This window comes from Caloenas nicobarica, chromosome 18 (assembly GCF_036013445.1).
Source record: "Caloenas nicobarica isolate bCalNic1 chromosome 18, bCalNic1.hap1, whole genome shotgun sequence".
Classification (NCBI taxonomy): Eukaryota; Metazoa; Chordata; class Aves; order Columbiformes; family Columbidae; genus Caloenas; species Caloenas nicobarica.
Window position 1 is genome coordinate 10,304,800 of NC_088262.1, and position 11,188 is coordinate 10,315,987.

At 60.8% G+C, this 11,188-nt stretch overlaps 1 protein-coding gene across 1 annotated transcript; it reads left to right on the plus strand.

Moving 5' to 3' along the window:
* Positions 1–1,101: 1,101 nt before the first annotated feature.
* Positions 1,102–10,796, plus strand: LOC135996299 (fas-binding factor 1 homolog). The gene is given in 19 exon segments (XM_065648121.1): positions 1,102–1,173; positions 1,651–1,678; positions 2,219–2,260; positions 2,835–2,909; positions 2,912–3,397; positions 3,946–4,075; positions 4,297–4,430; positions 4,713–4,825; positions 4,946–5,082; positions 5,146–5,251; positions 5,342–5,559; positions 6,041–6,125; positions 6,323–6,423; positions 6,784–6,990; positions 7,511–7,618; positions 7,937–8,090; positions 8,899–9,075; positions 9,261–9,506; positions 10,089–10,796. Coding segments are annotated over 19 exon segments (2,835 nt in total). The 3' UTR covers positions 10,305–10,796.
* Positions 10,797–11,188: the final 392 nt, after the last annotated feature.

Here is an 11,188-nt window from a genome sequence, read left to right on the forward strand (position 1 = left end):
CGTAGTTCTCTGCAGGCTCAGCAGCTGCTCTGCACTGAAGGAGACACACTTAGACAAGAGCCTCGAGAAAGCCCGTCCAGAAGGTTTCAGTGTTTGAAGCCATTAGGCGTGTAGGCTTTGAAAAGAGGTTTGAAAGTGCCCCGGGGGGCAGCGGAGCCGCCGGGGCTGGAGCTGCCGGCCCTGCCCCGGGCCCGCCGGGGACTCCATTTCCCAGCACCCGGCGAGAGGAGAAGGGCCGGGCCGGGCCGGGAAGGGAAGGGAAGGGAAGGGAAGGGCCGGGCGGGGCCGGGCGGGGCCGGGGCTGCCGTGAGCCCGGGGACCGGGACGCTGCGGCCATGGCCACCAGGCCCGCGCCCGCTGGGGGCCGGGGGCGCGAGGGCCCCCGGTGTCGCGGCCACGGGACGCGGAGCGGCGGCGGTTGGTGCGGCCGGTGCCGTTGGTGCGGTCGGTGCCGTTGGTGCGGTTGGTGCGGTCGGTGCGGTCGGTGCGGTCGGTGCCGTTGGTGCGGTTGGTGCGGTCGGTGCGGTCGGTGCCGCGGCGGCTGCTCCGTCCTGCAGCATCGCGGGAGGTGCTGTTCATCTCGGCGACTTGTGGATCTGGAGACTTCGGTTGACGCCTTGAGCTACTGGAGTGTGTCCAGAGAAGAGCAGGAGAGCCGGTGAGGGGCTGGAGCACAAGTGTGATGGGAGCGGCTGAGGGAGCTGGAGGTTCAGCTGGAGAACAGGAGCTGAGGGGAGACCTTCTGATCTCTGAAGTGCCCGAAAGGAGCTTGGAGCCGGGGGGGTCGGGCTCTGCTCCCCAGGAACAAGCGCTGGGATGAGAGGAAACGGCCCCAAGTTGCGGCAGGGGAGGTTGAGGCTGGATCTGGGGAACAATTTCTTCCCCAAAGGGCTGTGGGGCACTGGAACAGGCTGCCCAGGGCAGTGGTGGAGTCCCCATCCCTGGAGGGGTTTGAAAGATGCAGAGATGAGGTTCTCAGGGACATGGGGTGGGGGCGGACTTGGTAGTGTGAGGTTTATGGTTGGACTCAATGATCTTGAGGGTCTTTTCCAACCAGAATACCTCTGCGATTCTGTGATTGTGGGTGTTTTTAAGGCTGAGATGGAGTCTGGTTTCCAGGGCCTTGGAGAGGCGCGAGCAGCAGGGAGCCAGCCGGGGGGGCGGCAGGGGGACGTAGGTTTAACAGCAAGTCGGGAAATACTCCTCTCCCTGCAGGTCAGAGTGTGGACGTGAGCAAGGATCTTTGATCCCCCCCGGGGGCTGACAGCGGAGGAATCTGCGAGGAGACCATCTTGAGCAAGGGAAAGCCCGGCTCTTGCCATGGTGAGTGTGATGGGTGCTCAGGCAGGCCTGGGAAATCCCCAGTGCTGCTGTGGCACTGGCTGGCAGGCAGGAGCCATCCCGAGGGCTGGGGGCTTCTGCCCAGCTGGCAGGCAGGAGGGGCTGAGCTCCCTGGTGTCACTGAAGGTGTCACATCTCTCTGCTTGCCCGGGGTTTCACCTGCCATTTCCCAAGCAGCGCGGGCGGGACGAGGGCTTCGCTGGTGCTGCTGGGCTTCTCTGAAGAAACCTGCCTCTGGCTTTAGTGTGCTGAGAAAGTCCAGCTCAGACTCGCTTGGTTTTCTAATGAGGGAATTGTCTTTCTCCGTAGGCTACGCGAGCCAAGAGAAGCATAAGTGGTAAGTACACTGGCGTGGTCTCCTTTCCCTGTCCGTAGGTGCTTTGGTGTGCTGGGGATGCCTGGGACGGAGGAGGGGGGACACTGGGATGAGGTGGCAGCCCTGGCTACCGGAACGGTCGCCATCCCTGTGTGAAAGGTGCAGCTCAGTGCATTGTGTCATTGCTGACCCAAACATATTCACCTGCCTCTCCAGTCAAAGGGATTTGCTTCCTGGGCTCCTATATTCTGTTCCTGTGGGTTTTCCCAAATGTGGAGGAGAATATATGCGTTTATTTCAGTTCTTCCCCTCCCCTGCTCCCTAACTGCTGGTTTAGAGGCCTCTTGCTGCCCCTGATACTGAAGCAGTGCATTTGGGGTCAAGTCCTGGCCCTGGCAGCTCTCTGTGGAAGACATGGCAGACATTACATTGCTGGTGCTTGAGACCAAATCTTTCTTCTTGGGGGATCTCGGAAGAGCAAGCCTTGTTGACATTGGGAGCTTTTCTGCACCAGCTTGATGAGCTCACCTGCCTCAGCACCTTGAATTTGTCTTGTTTCAGGCTCTATTGATGACATCCTTGAGGACCTGCGGGGATATGATGGTAAAATGAAGCTTCTTTGCAGCTGAAAGGGCAGCATCCTTGTCCTGGTCCTCCCTTCCTGGGAGCAGGAGTTGCTGGTGCAACAGCCCTTGATCTGCGAGAGGCTCCAGTTGTGAGGGGGGAGGCAGCAGGGAGCAGGGGGGACAGCCGGGTTCCCAGAGCCAGAGGCCACTGAACAGGTTGCCCGTCGGTCTGGGGAGGTGAAGGGAAGTTTGTCTCTGATTAAAAGCCTCTGTGGTCCATGAGAAGCTGGCAAATCCCCCTGTGGAGTGCCCAGGCCTGGGCTATGGCCGTGTCCATCATCCTGCTCTCTCCCTGCGTTTTTCCAGTTGAACCCCGTGTTACATCTGCCAGAGCTTCCCAGCCGGCCGGGAGCAGCGGTGGGAGAGCCTGGAGCAGCAGCGTGCGGGCCAGCAAGGAGTGAGTGCCTTTCAGATCTCTCCGTGCTCCCCACGTCCTCCTGACCTGCCCCGTCCTCAGCTTCTGCACCCGCTCCCCGCCCCGACAGGTGGTTTGCAGAGGATGATTTCTTCAGCAAGGTCCTTGCAGAGAACAAGGCAGCTGCAGGGGTGAGCCCAAATTTGGGGAGAGAGTCTGGATGTCCTGAGGGCTGGGGCTGAGCTCTCGGGCATCGCTGGCAGGGGGAAAAGACAGGAGAGGGGAGTGGGTGTCCGGTGGGAGACGGGCTTCCAGGTACCGAGGATGGAGCAAAGCCCGGGGGCACATGCTGCTGCAGCCCAGCCTTCCTGGGTGCGCTTTGGCTCAAGCGTCGTAGGAAGAGCCCTCACCCAAAGCAATGGGCTTGGGTGTTCCTGACGCTTCTCCCGGAGGCAGCAGCAGGATCTCAGCACAGGACTCAGGGCACAGAGCGTTTCAAGTACCGAAATCCCCCCATCTCAGCCCCCGTGCGCTGCAGCCGTGGCCCCCAGCACCAGCCTCCCAAGGGAAGAGCAGTGCTGAGGCATCCGCAGCGCTCGCCCTGTGCCCGTCCTCATCCTCTTGCTTTCCAGGACAAGGACGACGCGGACTGGGATTTCCTGGGGACATCGAAACCCGGTTCTGGGCCATGGAAGATGCCCGTGAAACGTGGCACTGAAAGCAGCTCTGAGACAACACCGGAACAGAGCAGCAGGAAAGGTAAGCAGGTTGCTGGATGCCTCCTCCTTGTAGGAAAGGAATGAGCAGCCTGGCTGAGTTTGTGTGAGGTCCCAGCTGATGAAATCGAAAGCCACCCAGTCCCATCTGTGACTAAGCAGAGCGGTCATTTCTAGAGCAACTCAATAACGGGCTTGGTTGTGCCACAGCTCAGGGAGTGCCACAGGTTACAGAACTGGCCTTTCCTTTGCGGGAAGGGAGGCTCAGATTTTCCCTTGGGCCTCACCCGGCCTGTTCTGCACGGTGCCAAATGAGACCAAGTTTTTGGGGTCAGGATTTGGGTGGCCGTAGCATCCCCGGTCCACGGCAAAGCCCAGCGGGGGCACGTCTGGGTGGGTCCCAGCTGCACTGTGGCTGTTACAGGCACTCGCCCCTCTTGTTCCTGCAGCGGGGATGCTCATGGGTCCGATGCTCCCCTCAAATGGCCTTTCTCCCCGATAAATCCCACTGGGCTGCTTGGATCTCTTGTTGTTTAAAAAACCAACACCTGCCCTGCTCAAACCTCCTCCCATGTGCGATCCCATCCCCAGAGCTACCCCCACGCCAGACGCCCCTGCGCACGGTGGCCCCGGTCCAGAGGAGGAAGACGTCGACGTTTGAAGATGTTGATGACGACAACCTGTTGGATGCGATGGGAATTGGCAATGGCCCAAAAAAAGAGTAAGGGCAGTGCGGAGGCGGTGGGAGTAACGCAGGGGGCGGGCTGCACGTTGAGCCGGTGCCACCGTGCTGGGGGGGGATGCTGGAGCTTCTGCCCATGGGTCCCAGCAAGGGGCAAGAGCAGCTGGTTTGGCAGAGAAGAGCCAGAGCAGCCTGGCCAGGCTGTGTGAGGAGGGACAGCCCTGCCTCTGGAGAAACCATCTGCCACCATGTCCCCACAGAGAGGAGCTCCGGCCAGCGCGCTCCAAGCTGGATGAGTTGTTCGGACGAGGCTCCGTGGCCAAAGTCCTGGAAAAGCCAGGTACGGGAGAGCATAGGGAGTTCAAACTGGATAAAAAGCTCCCAAAGCAGCCAGGTGAGCCCAGCCAGGGACGTTGGGAAGGTCTGCAGAGCTGACAGCATTGGCTTGGGCTAGCGAGCTTTATTTGTAATGCCCTTGCAGGGGAAATGCCCTTTCTGTCGGGGTGAGCAGGGCGGTTAACGGGCTCTGGGTCAGCGCGGGGGAAGGCGGCTCATGCAGAAGTGTTGTGCTCTGCCCTCGAGGCAGCCTGGGAGGAGGAGGAGGAGGAGGGGAGGGCTGGTGTCTTTGCAGCAGCTGCTCCTCTGGGCGCTGGCTCAAGGCTCCTTGTCTGAACAGAGGAGGAAAAGCGTTGGGACAAGGAGGAACTTGTCTTTGGAGCCTACAAGCCCTCGATGGGCTCCAGGCCCGCGGTCCAGCCGGCAACGGGGCAGTCGGTGAGGTACGGTGCTGTGCGTGTGTCTGTAGCTCCAGCCACCACCCCGCTGTCCCTGCGGCTGAGCAGGCAGGTCCCCGCATCCCCTTGCAGGCAGGTCTGCAGCTGCTTCTCCTTCCTCAGGTTTTCTGCCGAGATCAGCGGCAGCGAACCGAACCCAGAGCTCCGCTCCACACCTCGTCGTCCAGGCAGACGGAACCCCGTGCAGAGAAGAAGGGGCGGAGACGACTGGCTGGGCTTGGAGGATGACGATTTCCTGGACCCGGACCCGCTGTCCCCAGCCAAGGGCAGCCCGGCACTCAGCATCCCCAGCCCTGCCGCAGCCGGGCGGCCCAGCCCCGCCAGCCAGCTCGGGGCTGCAGAGGAGGCAGCGGCTAAACCCGACCCGATGGACTGGCTGACGGCTGCCTTGGCTCGCAGGAAAGCCGAAGCACAGGCCGAGGTGCAGAAGATAGAGGCCAAGACCATGGAGACCCGGGAGAAGAAGGTCGAGCCCTCAGAGACCCAGGAGAAAAAGGCTGAGCCCTCAGAGGCCCAAGAGAAAAAGGCTGAGCCCTCGGAGGCACAAGAGAAAAAGGCTGAGCCCTCAGAGACCCAGGAGAAAAAGGCGGAACCCTCGGAGGCCCAAGAGAAAAAGACCAAGCCCTTGGAAACCCAAGACACAAAGGCCGAGCCCTCGGAGGCCCAAGACACAAAGGCCGAGCCCTCAGAGACCGCGGGCGAAGGGCTGGCTCCCCGCTCTCCCGTCAGGTAAAGGCCCGGTCAATGGCCGCAGCGCTCCCGTCTGCTCCACGTGTGGCTGCTCCAGCAGCAGCTCTCAGCAACGCCTGCCTCAGAGTTATGAAATTCATTTAAGCACTTTCTTGTCTCTGGTTGGAGTAATGCTGCGGGTCTTTGTCCCGCTGATCCAGCCCACAGTCCCGTTCCCCTGTGCGGGTTCAGACTTGTGCCCTCTGAACGGGGCTCAGAAGGGAATTGCAGCCCAAGTGCCTCGAGCGGCGGGCAGGGGCTGTGAGCTGGGGGTGCCCGGGGAAGGGGGTGGGTGCAGCGAGGGGAGCACCAGGGTTGGAGCTGTTGGGGTCTTTGCTCCCTCGGCAGCCAAAAGGCTGAATCCTGCCGCAGCCGAGCGGGACGGAGGCTTTCAGCTGCGAGGCAGGAGCTGGTGTTGGGGAGGGATCTTGTCTCTCATGGCCTCCTCGGCTTGACCACATCGGGTGCTTTTTGCCTGCAGCCAGCTGGCCGCCTCCCCAGCAGCATCGGAGTGTCGGGCAGAGCTGCTGAGCGCCCAGGCCCGTGTGGCAGAGCTGGAGAGCCAGGTGAGCCCCAGCGCCTGTGGAGGGGGACATGGGTGAGCCAGGGGGAGGAGAAGGGGCCACGTCTGCTCCAAACAGCATCAGGGTGACGGGAGAGAGGAGCAACCTCCCTGTCCAGAGATGCCAATGGCCACCGAGTGCTGCTGTGGGGGTTCTGTCCCCGGGGCAGCACAAGAACCTTCTCCCCGGGTGCCCGGTAGGTGCGGATGCTGGAGGAGGAGCGGGCGCATCACAAACTGTTGCTGGAGAGTGCGCAGCAGCAGCACCGGGAGTACCTGGATCTCCAGAAGAGCAGCCACAGGTAGCGGGCTCTGGCCTGTGCTCCCCTCCTCCGGCAGGTCCTCGCCTACAGCCCCATCCAGCTCCCCTGAGGGGACAGTGCTGGGGCGCGTCCCAAATCCTCCCTGGGTGGGTGACAAGAGGAGGGGCCTGTCCCTTTGCCAGCAAGTCCCCAACCAGGGCACCGCACTGGGCAGCAGCAGAGGGCTCAGGGCTCAGAATGCGGAGAGCGAAGCAGCCCCTGCCTCAGTTTCCCCACGCACACAGCAACACCGATCTGCTGCTAAATCCCCGTGTGCCCTTTGGGTGCAGAGTGCCGGGTACTGCAATGAAAGCAACACTTGTTCGGTGCCGTGACCCCTCACGGGCTCTCTCCGGGCAGGACCTCAGTGACCCTACTGGAGGAGAACTACGGGCAGCGGGTGGAGATGCTGCGGCAGCAGAACGAGCAGCTGGTGGCTCAGCTGCGGCAGCAGTGGCAGGACACGGCGCGCGATCGGGCAGAGCTGCTGGCGCAGCACCGGCTGGACCTGGAGGAGCTGCGGGAGCAGCACCGGCTGGAGCTGCAGCGGCTGCGGGAGCTGCAGAGGTGAGAGCGGCACGAGCGGCATGTGGTGCCGGTACCCCCGCTCTGGGTGAAGGAACCAGGGAACGGTTTGGGGAGATGGTGAAAGGAGAAAGGAGAGTCCAGAAGCGCTGGGTTGAGGGCAGCTCAGTGGCTTTTGGAGTGGGGATTTGCTTTGCAGCTGGAGACAGGGAGATCTGGCTGGAGACATCATCCCGACGGAATGCATTGCATTTTGAAAGATGCTGAACCCCATGTTTTCTCTCCCCCAGATTCCTTTTATTCAGAACAATGAGTTGCTGATGTCTGCATAGTTTGGGTCAATGAGAAATCTGGTTTTAGGCAGAGAAGCCCATAACCCCCAGATGTGGTCCGTCCCAGATGTGGATGGCAGTCTGTGGGATGCCCCGTGACAGAGCACCCTGCCAGCTCAGCTCCTGGGACCTGGTTCTCAGCCCCACGACCGAGCCTCTTCCACGGTGCCCGTCACGGGGAGCACCAGTTTGTAACAGCCCATGCTGGGCTCCTTCTCCGTGTCCTGCAGGGGGTCTGTCCAGGAACTGCGCAAGAAACACGAGGAGCAGCTCCAGCACGTGAAGTGGCTGAAAGAGCAAGAGATGGATGTGCTGACCAGCACCACTTCACACACCAGGTACAGACAGCCGGTGTCGTGTCCCCGCGTTGATCCCTGGCCAGGGCGTTCCCTGTCCTCCGGGAAACCAGGCCCGCAGCACAGGAGGAGCAGGGCCCATCCTCTCTCCCACCCGCAGGCCCCAGGGATGCTGGGCTGTTATTTAGTATCTGTCTGTGCTCCCCGAAGCAGCAGCTGCATCTTCCTCCGGCTGTGCTCTGATCCCGAGAGGTTCGGGGCAGGGCTGCCCGGCCTATGGCCCAGCACACGTCCCCGTCTCGTTCGCAGTGAGACAAAGTGTGTCCCCCAGGGTGACCCTCCCCTCGCTCCTCTGCACAGGTCTCTGGACGGCATCATTGAGAAGATGGAGAAGTTCTCCAGTGACCTGCAGAACATGTGCAAGAGGGACATGGAGGAGGAGCGGAGCCGTGTCCAGGAGCTGGTGACCAACACGGAGGCCAGGCTGGGCGAGCAGACTCGGCTGCTGGAGCAGGTGAGCCCACGCTGTGTCCTCTGCCCGGGCCAGGCTCCTGGCTGGGTCCGGGGCGTTTCTCTGGCCCACAGGAGGTCCCCGGCCTGGAGCCCGTGAATGGTGTCTGTCCCTGCAGCATCTGGCAGGCTCACGGGTGGGTCCTGCTCGCCAGGGAGATGTTCAGCGCTGCCTTCTGGTGACAGGGATGTCGCTCGGGGTGGTGAGAATGGGGGTGTCCCAGGAACAGGCTCCACCAGCCCGTTTCAGATGTTGACTGAAGCATCAACTCTGTCTCTCCCCTTTACCCGTGAGGAGTTTGGGCAGCCAGACCAGGCGCAGCCGCCTCTGTTGTGAGTCTGGGGAGAGGAAACCCCCACGGTGGATGAGGCAAAACCTCCCCGTGCCACGGCGACGTGTCCAGAGCCAGTTCTGCTCCCCCCAGGGCTGTCCAGAGGGGACATGTGGCACAGACAGTGCGGCAGAGCTGCATTTTTCAGGGCTGCCAGGGTGGCAAAGGACCACTCAGGCTGGGTATTTCCAGTGCCGAGGAACTGCTGTGCGGTGAGCGTGTTTGAGGGTGTGCAGCACGGTGAGGGGCTGCGTCCGTTCTGAGGAAGGAGTGTGTGTGTGTGTCCGGTCCCAGCTCTGCCAGCCCTGGTCCCCACAGGTGGAGGGGTGAGGGCACTGCTGGAGCACCGGGGGCTGTTGCTCTGCACCCAAAGCGGCCACAGGAGGAGCTCAACAGGGGCTCTGCCTCCCCCTCAGAAGACGTGAGATGGTGTCCGGGACAGGGCAGGTGATTCATCGGTTTCCCCCGTGCCCACCCTAGGAGCGGGCAGAGCTGAAGATGCAGGGCCAGGAGCTGAAAGCCAAGGAGGAGCAGCTGGCGAGAGACAGGCAGAGGCTGGATAAGGCCTGGCAGGAGCTGAGGCTGGAGAAGGAGAAGGTGAACGGGGCCGCGCTGCGTGTCCAGCAGCAGGAGGAGCTGATGAGAAGCTCGAAAGAGGTAAGCCGAGCGTCTGCACCACGGTTCGTAGCGGTGCATGGGCTGGCAGCACAGCCAGGGTCTCACAGCCCTCCTGAAGTCATGAATCCTGTGCCGGGAGGGGAACAAGGGGACGCGCAGAGGAGCCCCAGCCCAGGGCAGCGAGGGTCCCTGTCCCCAAGCTCCCCAGCCGCTCTGCCTTGCAGCTCTTGGCCCAGAAGCACGCGGAGGGGGAGCGAGCCCTGGGGGAGGCACGCAGGATGCAGCGCGAGTTCTGGGACAAGCTGCAGGTCCTGCAGCAGCAGCAGGAGCAGCTGAAGCAGCAGCAGGAGCAGCTGAAGCAGCAGCAGGAACAGCTGAAGCAGCAGGAGTGGCGTCTGGACCAGGAAAAGGCCTCCTTAGCTTCCACGTACAGCGCCCAAGTGGAGCTGCTGAAGTACCAGGCCGAGCAGGTGAGGCGGGGGAGAGCGGGGCTGGAAGGGGCTGCGGAGCCGCTGGCGGAGCTGGGCTGGGTGAACCCGACGGGGCCCTGAGAGCCGGGGGGTCTCCTGAGATCAGGGCTGAGCCCTGGGCTGGGCCGGGTGGGCTGGAAGAAGCCGCGGGCAGCCAGAGGAGTGACAGCAGAGGCAAGGAGAGGGGGATGCTCGCAGCTTGTCTCAGGCTGGCTCCACGTCCAACCCGAGATGGACATCGTCCTCAGCTCGAAGGGGTTGCCCTCTGCTCAGCCCTTCCCTGGGTGGGAGATGCCAGCTCTGCTGGACTCTGGCTTTGTGGTGTCCCCATCCTGTGCCGTCAGGTCCCTGCTGGGTCTTTCCCCAGGCAGGGACGCTCTTGGAGGCTTCCCCTGCGGGTCCTGCTCAGACTGTGAGGTTCTGGGCTCTGGAGGAGCCAGGGAGGGGTCACATTCATAGGGGGCCATGGCACGAGGGAGGCTTTGGGATCCTTCTCTTGTTGATGAGCAACACCTTGGACTGCGACTCTGTTTCTGTGGCACTTTCTGGGATCATTCCCACCCATCCTTCCTTTCTTCTCAGGAGGACAAACGCTTAGAGGAGGAGAGAAACTTCTTGGAGTCCCTCAGGAAAGCACGATACAACACTTCACGACTGTCAACAACCCCTCCGCCCTCCTCCTCTTCCGTGGACGATGACATTGAGTATACGCGTTCATTTATGAAGGCCCTGAGGAAAGCATCTCCACCTGTGCAAGTAGTCAATCTGTCCTCCCTTCTCCGGCCTACCATTTCTTAGAGGATTTTCTTTCTTCCTTTCTCTTCAAAAACGATCTCGGAGAGTTCAGAGTGCGAAGTTCTTCCCCAGCGCCCGTGACGCCACAGTTGGTCTGGCCTCCATCCCTCAGGGCGAGTGCCACTCTACAGCTGCTACAGGAACCTTTCATCAGGCTCTGCTCCAGTGGCCGTTCTGTCAGCTCTGGTTCTGTCGTGACTTGTAATAACATCGTATGTGAGACTGTGGTTACGAGTTCAAGGCCTTAGAGACTTCAGGAGTTCGTTTGGACACATTAGCAGGGATGCTTAATAAACACAAAGGGAGGACTGTTGCAGAATAAGTTTAATCACTTAAATTCCTTTAGTTGTATTCTATGCTTCAAAATATCGCGATAAGGACAGAGAAAAAACTGCCTGGAAGACAGAGGAAGAGAATCCAAGAAGAAACAACGAAGGCCCCCGACCCAAAATTACCACTGGACCAACAGGCTTGTGAAGGATACGTGAAGAGCGGGTGCACAGACTGTGGGGCTTTAAAAGCCGAAGTCTCTTTTGTCTCATGCTCCTCCTGCTGAGAGGCCCCAAGTCCAGACCGTTTCTTTGCTGTTATGCAGTTATTTATGGAGATCCTGAGGAAAGCGCCCTACAACACTTCACCTCTGCCGGCATCCCGACCGTCCTCCCTTCTCTGGACTGAAGAGAAGCTGCTAAATTAATGTAGACTGGGATTAAGTTACAAAGATGTCCCCATGGTTAACCAACGACAACATGGCAAATGCTTTCTAACCACCTGCAAAACGAGGGGATATTTTTCAAGTTTTAAATCGTTCTGCCTGACAAAGAGACCTGAAGATTAAGGAACACGTTGTTTAGAAGCAGAGCGCTTAGCTTATATTTGACTAGTAA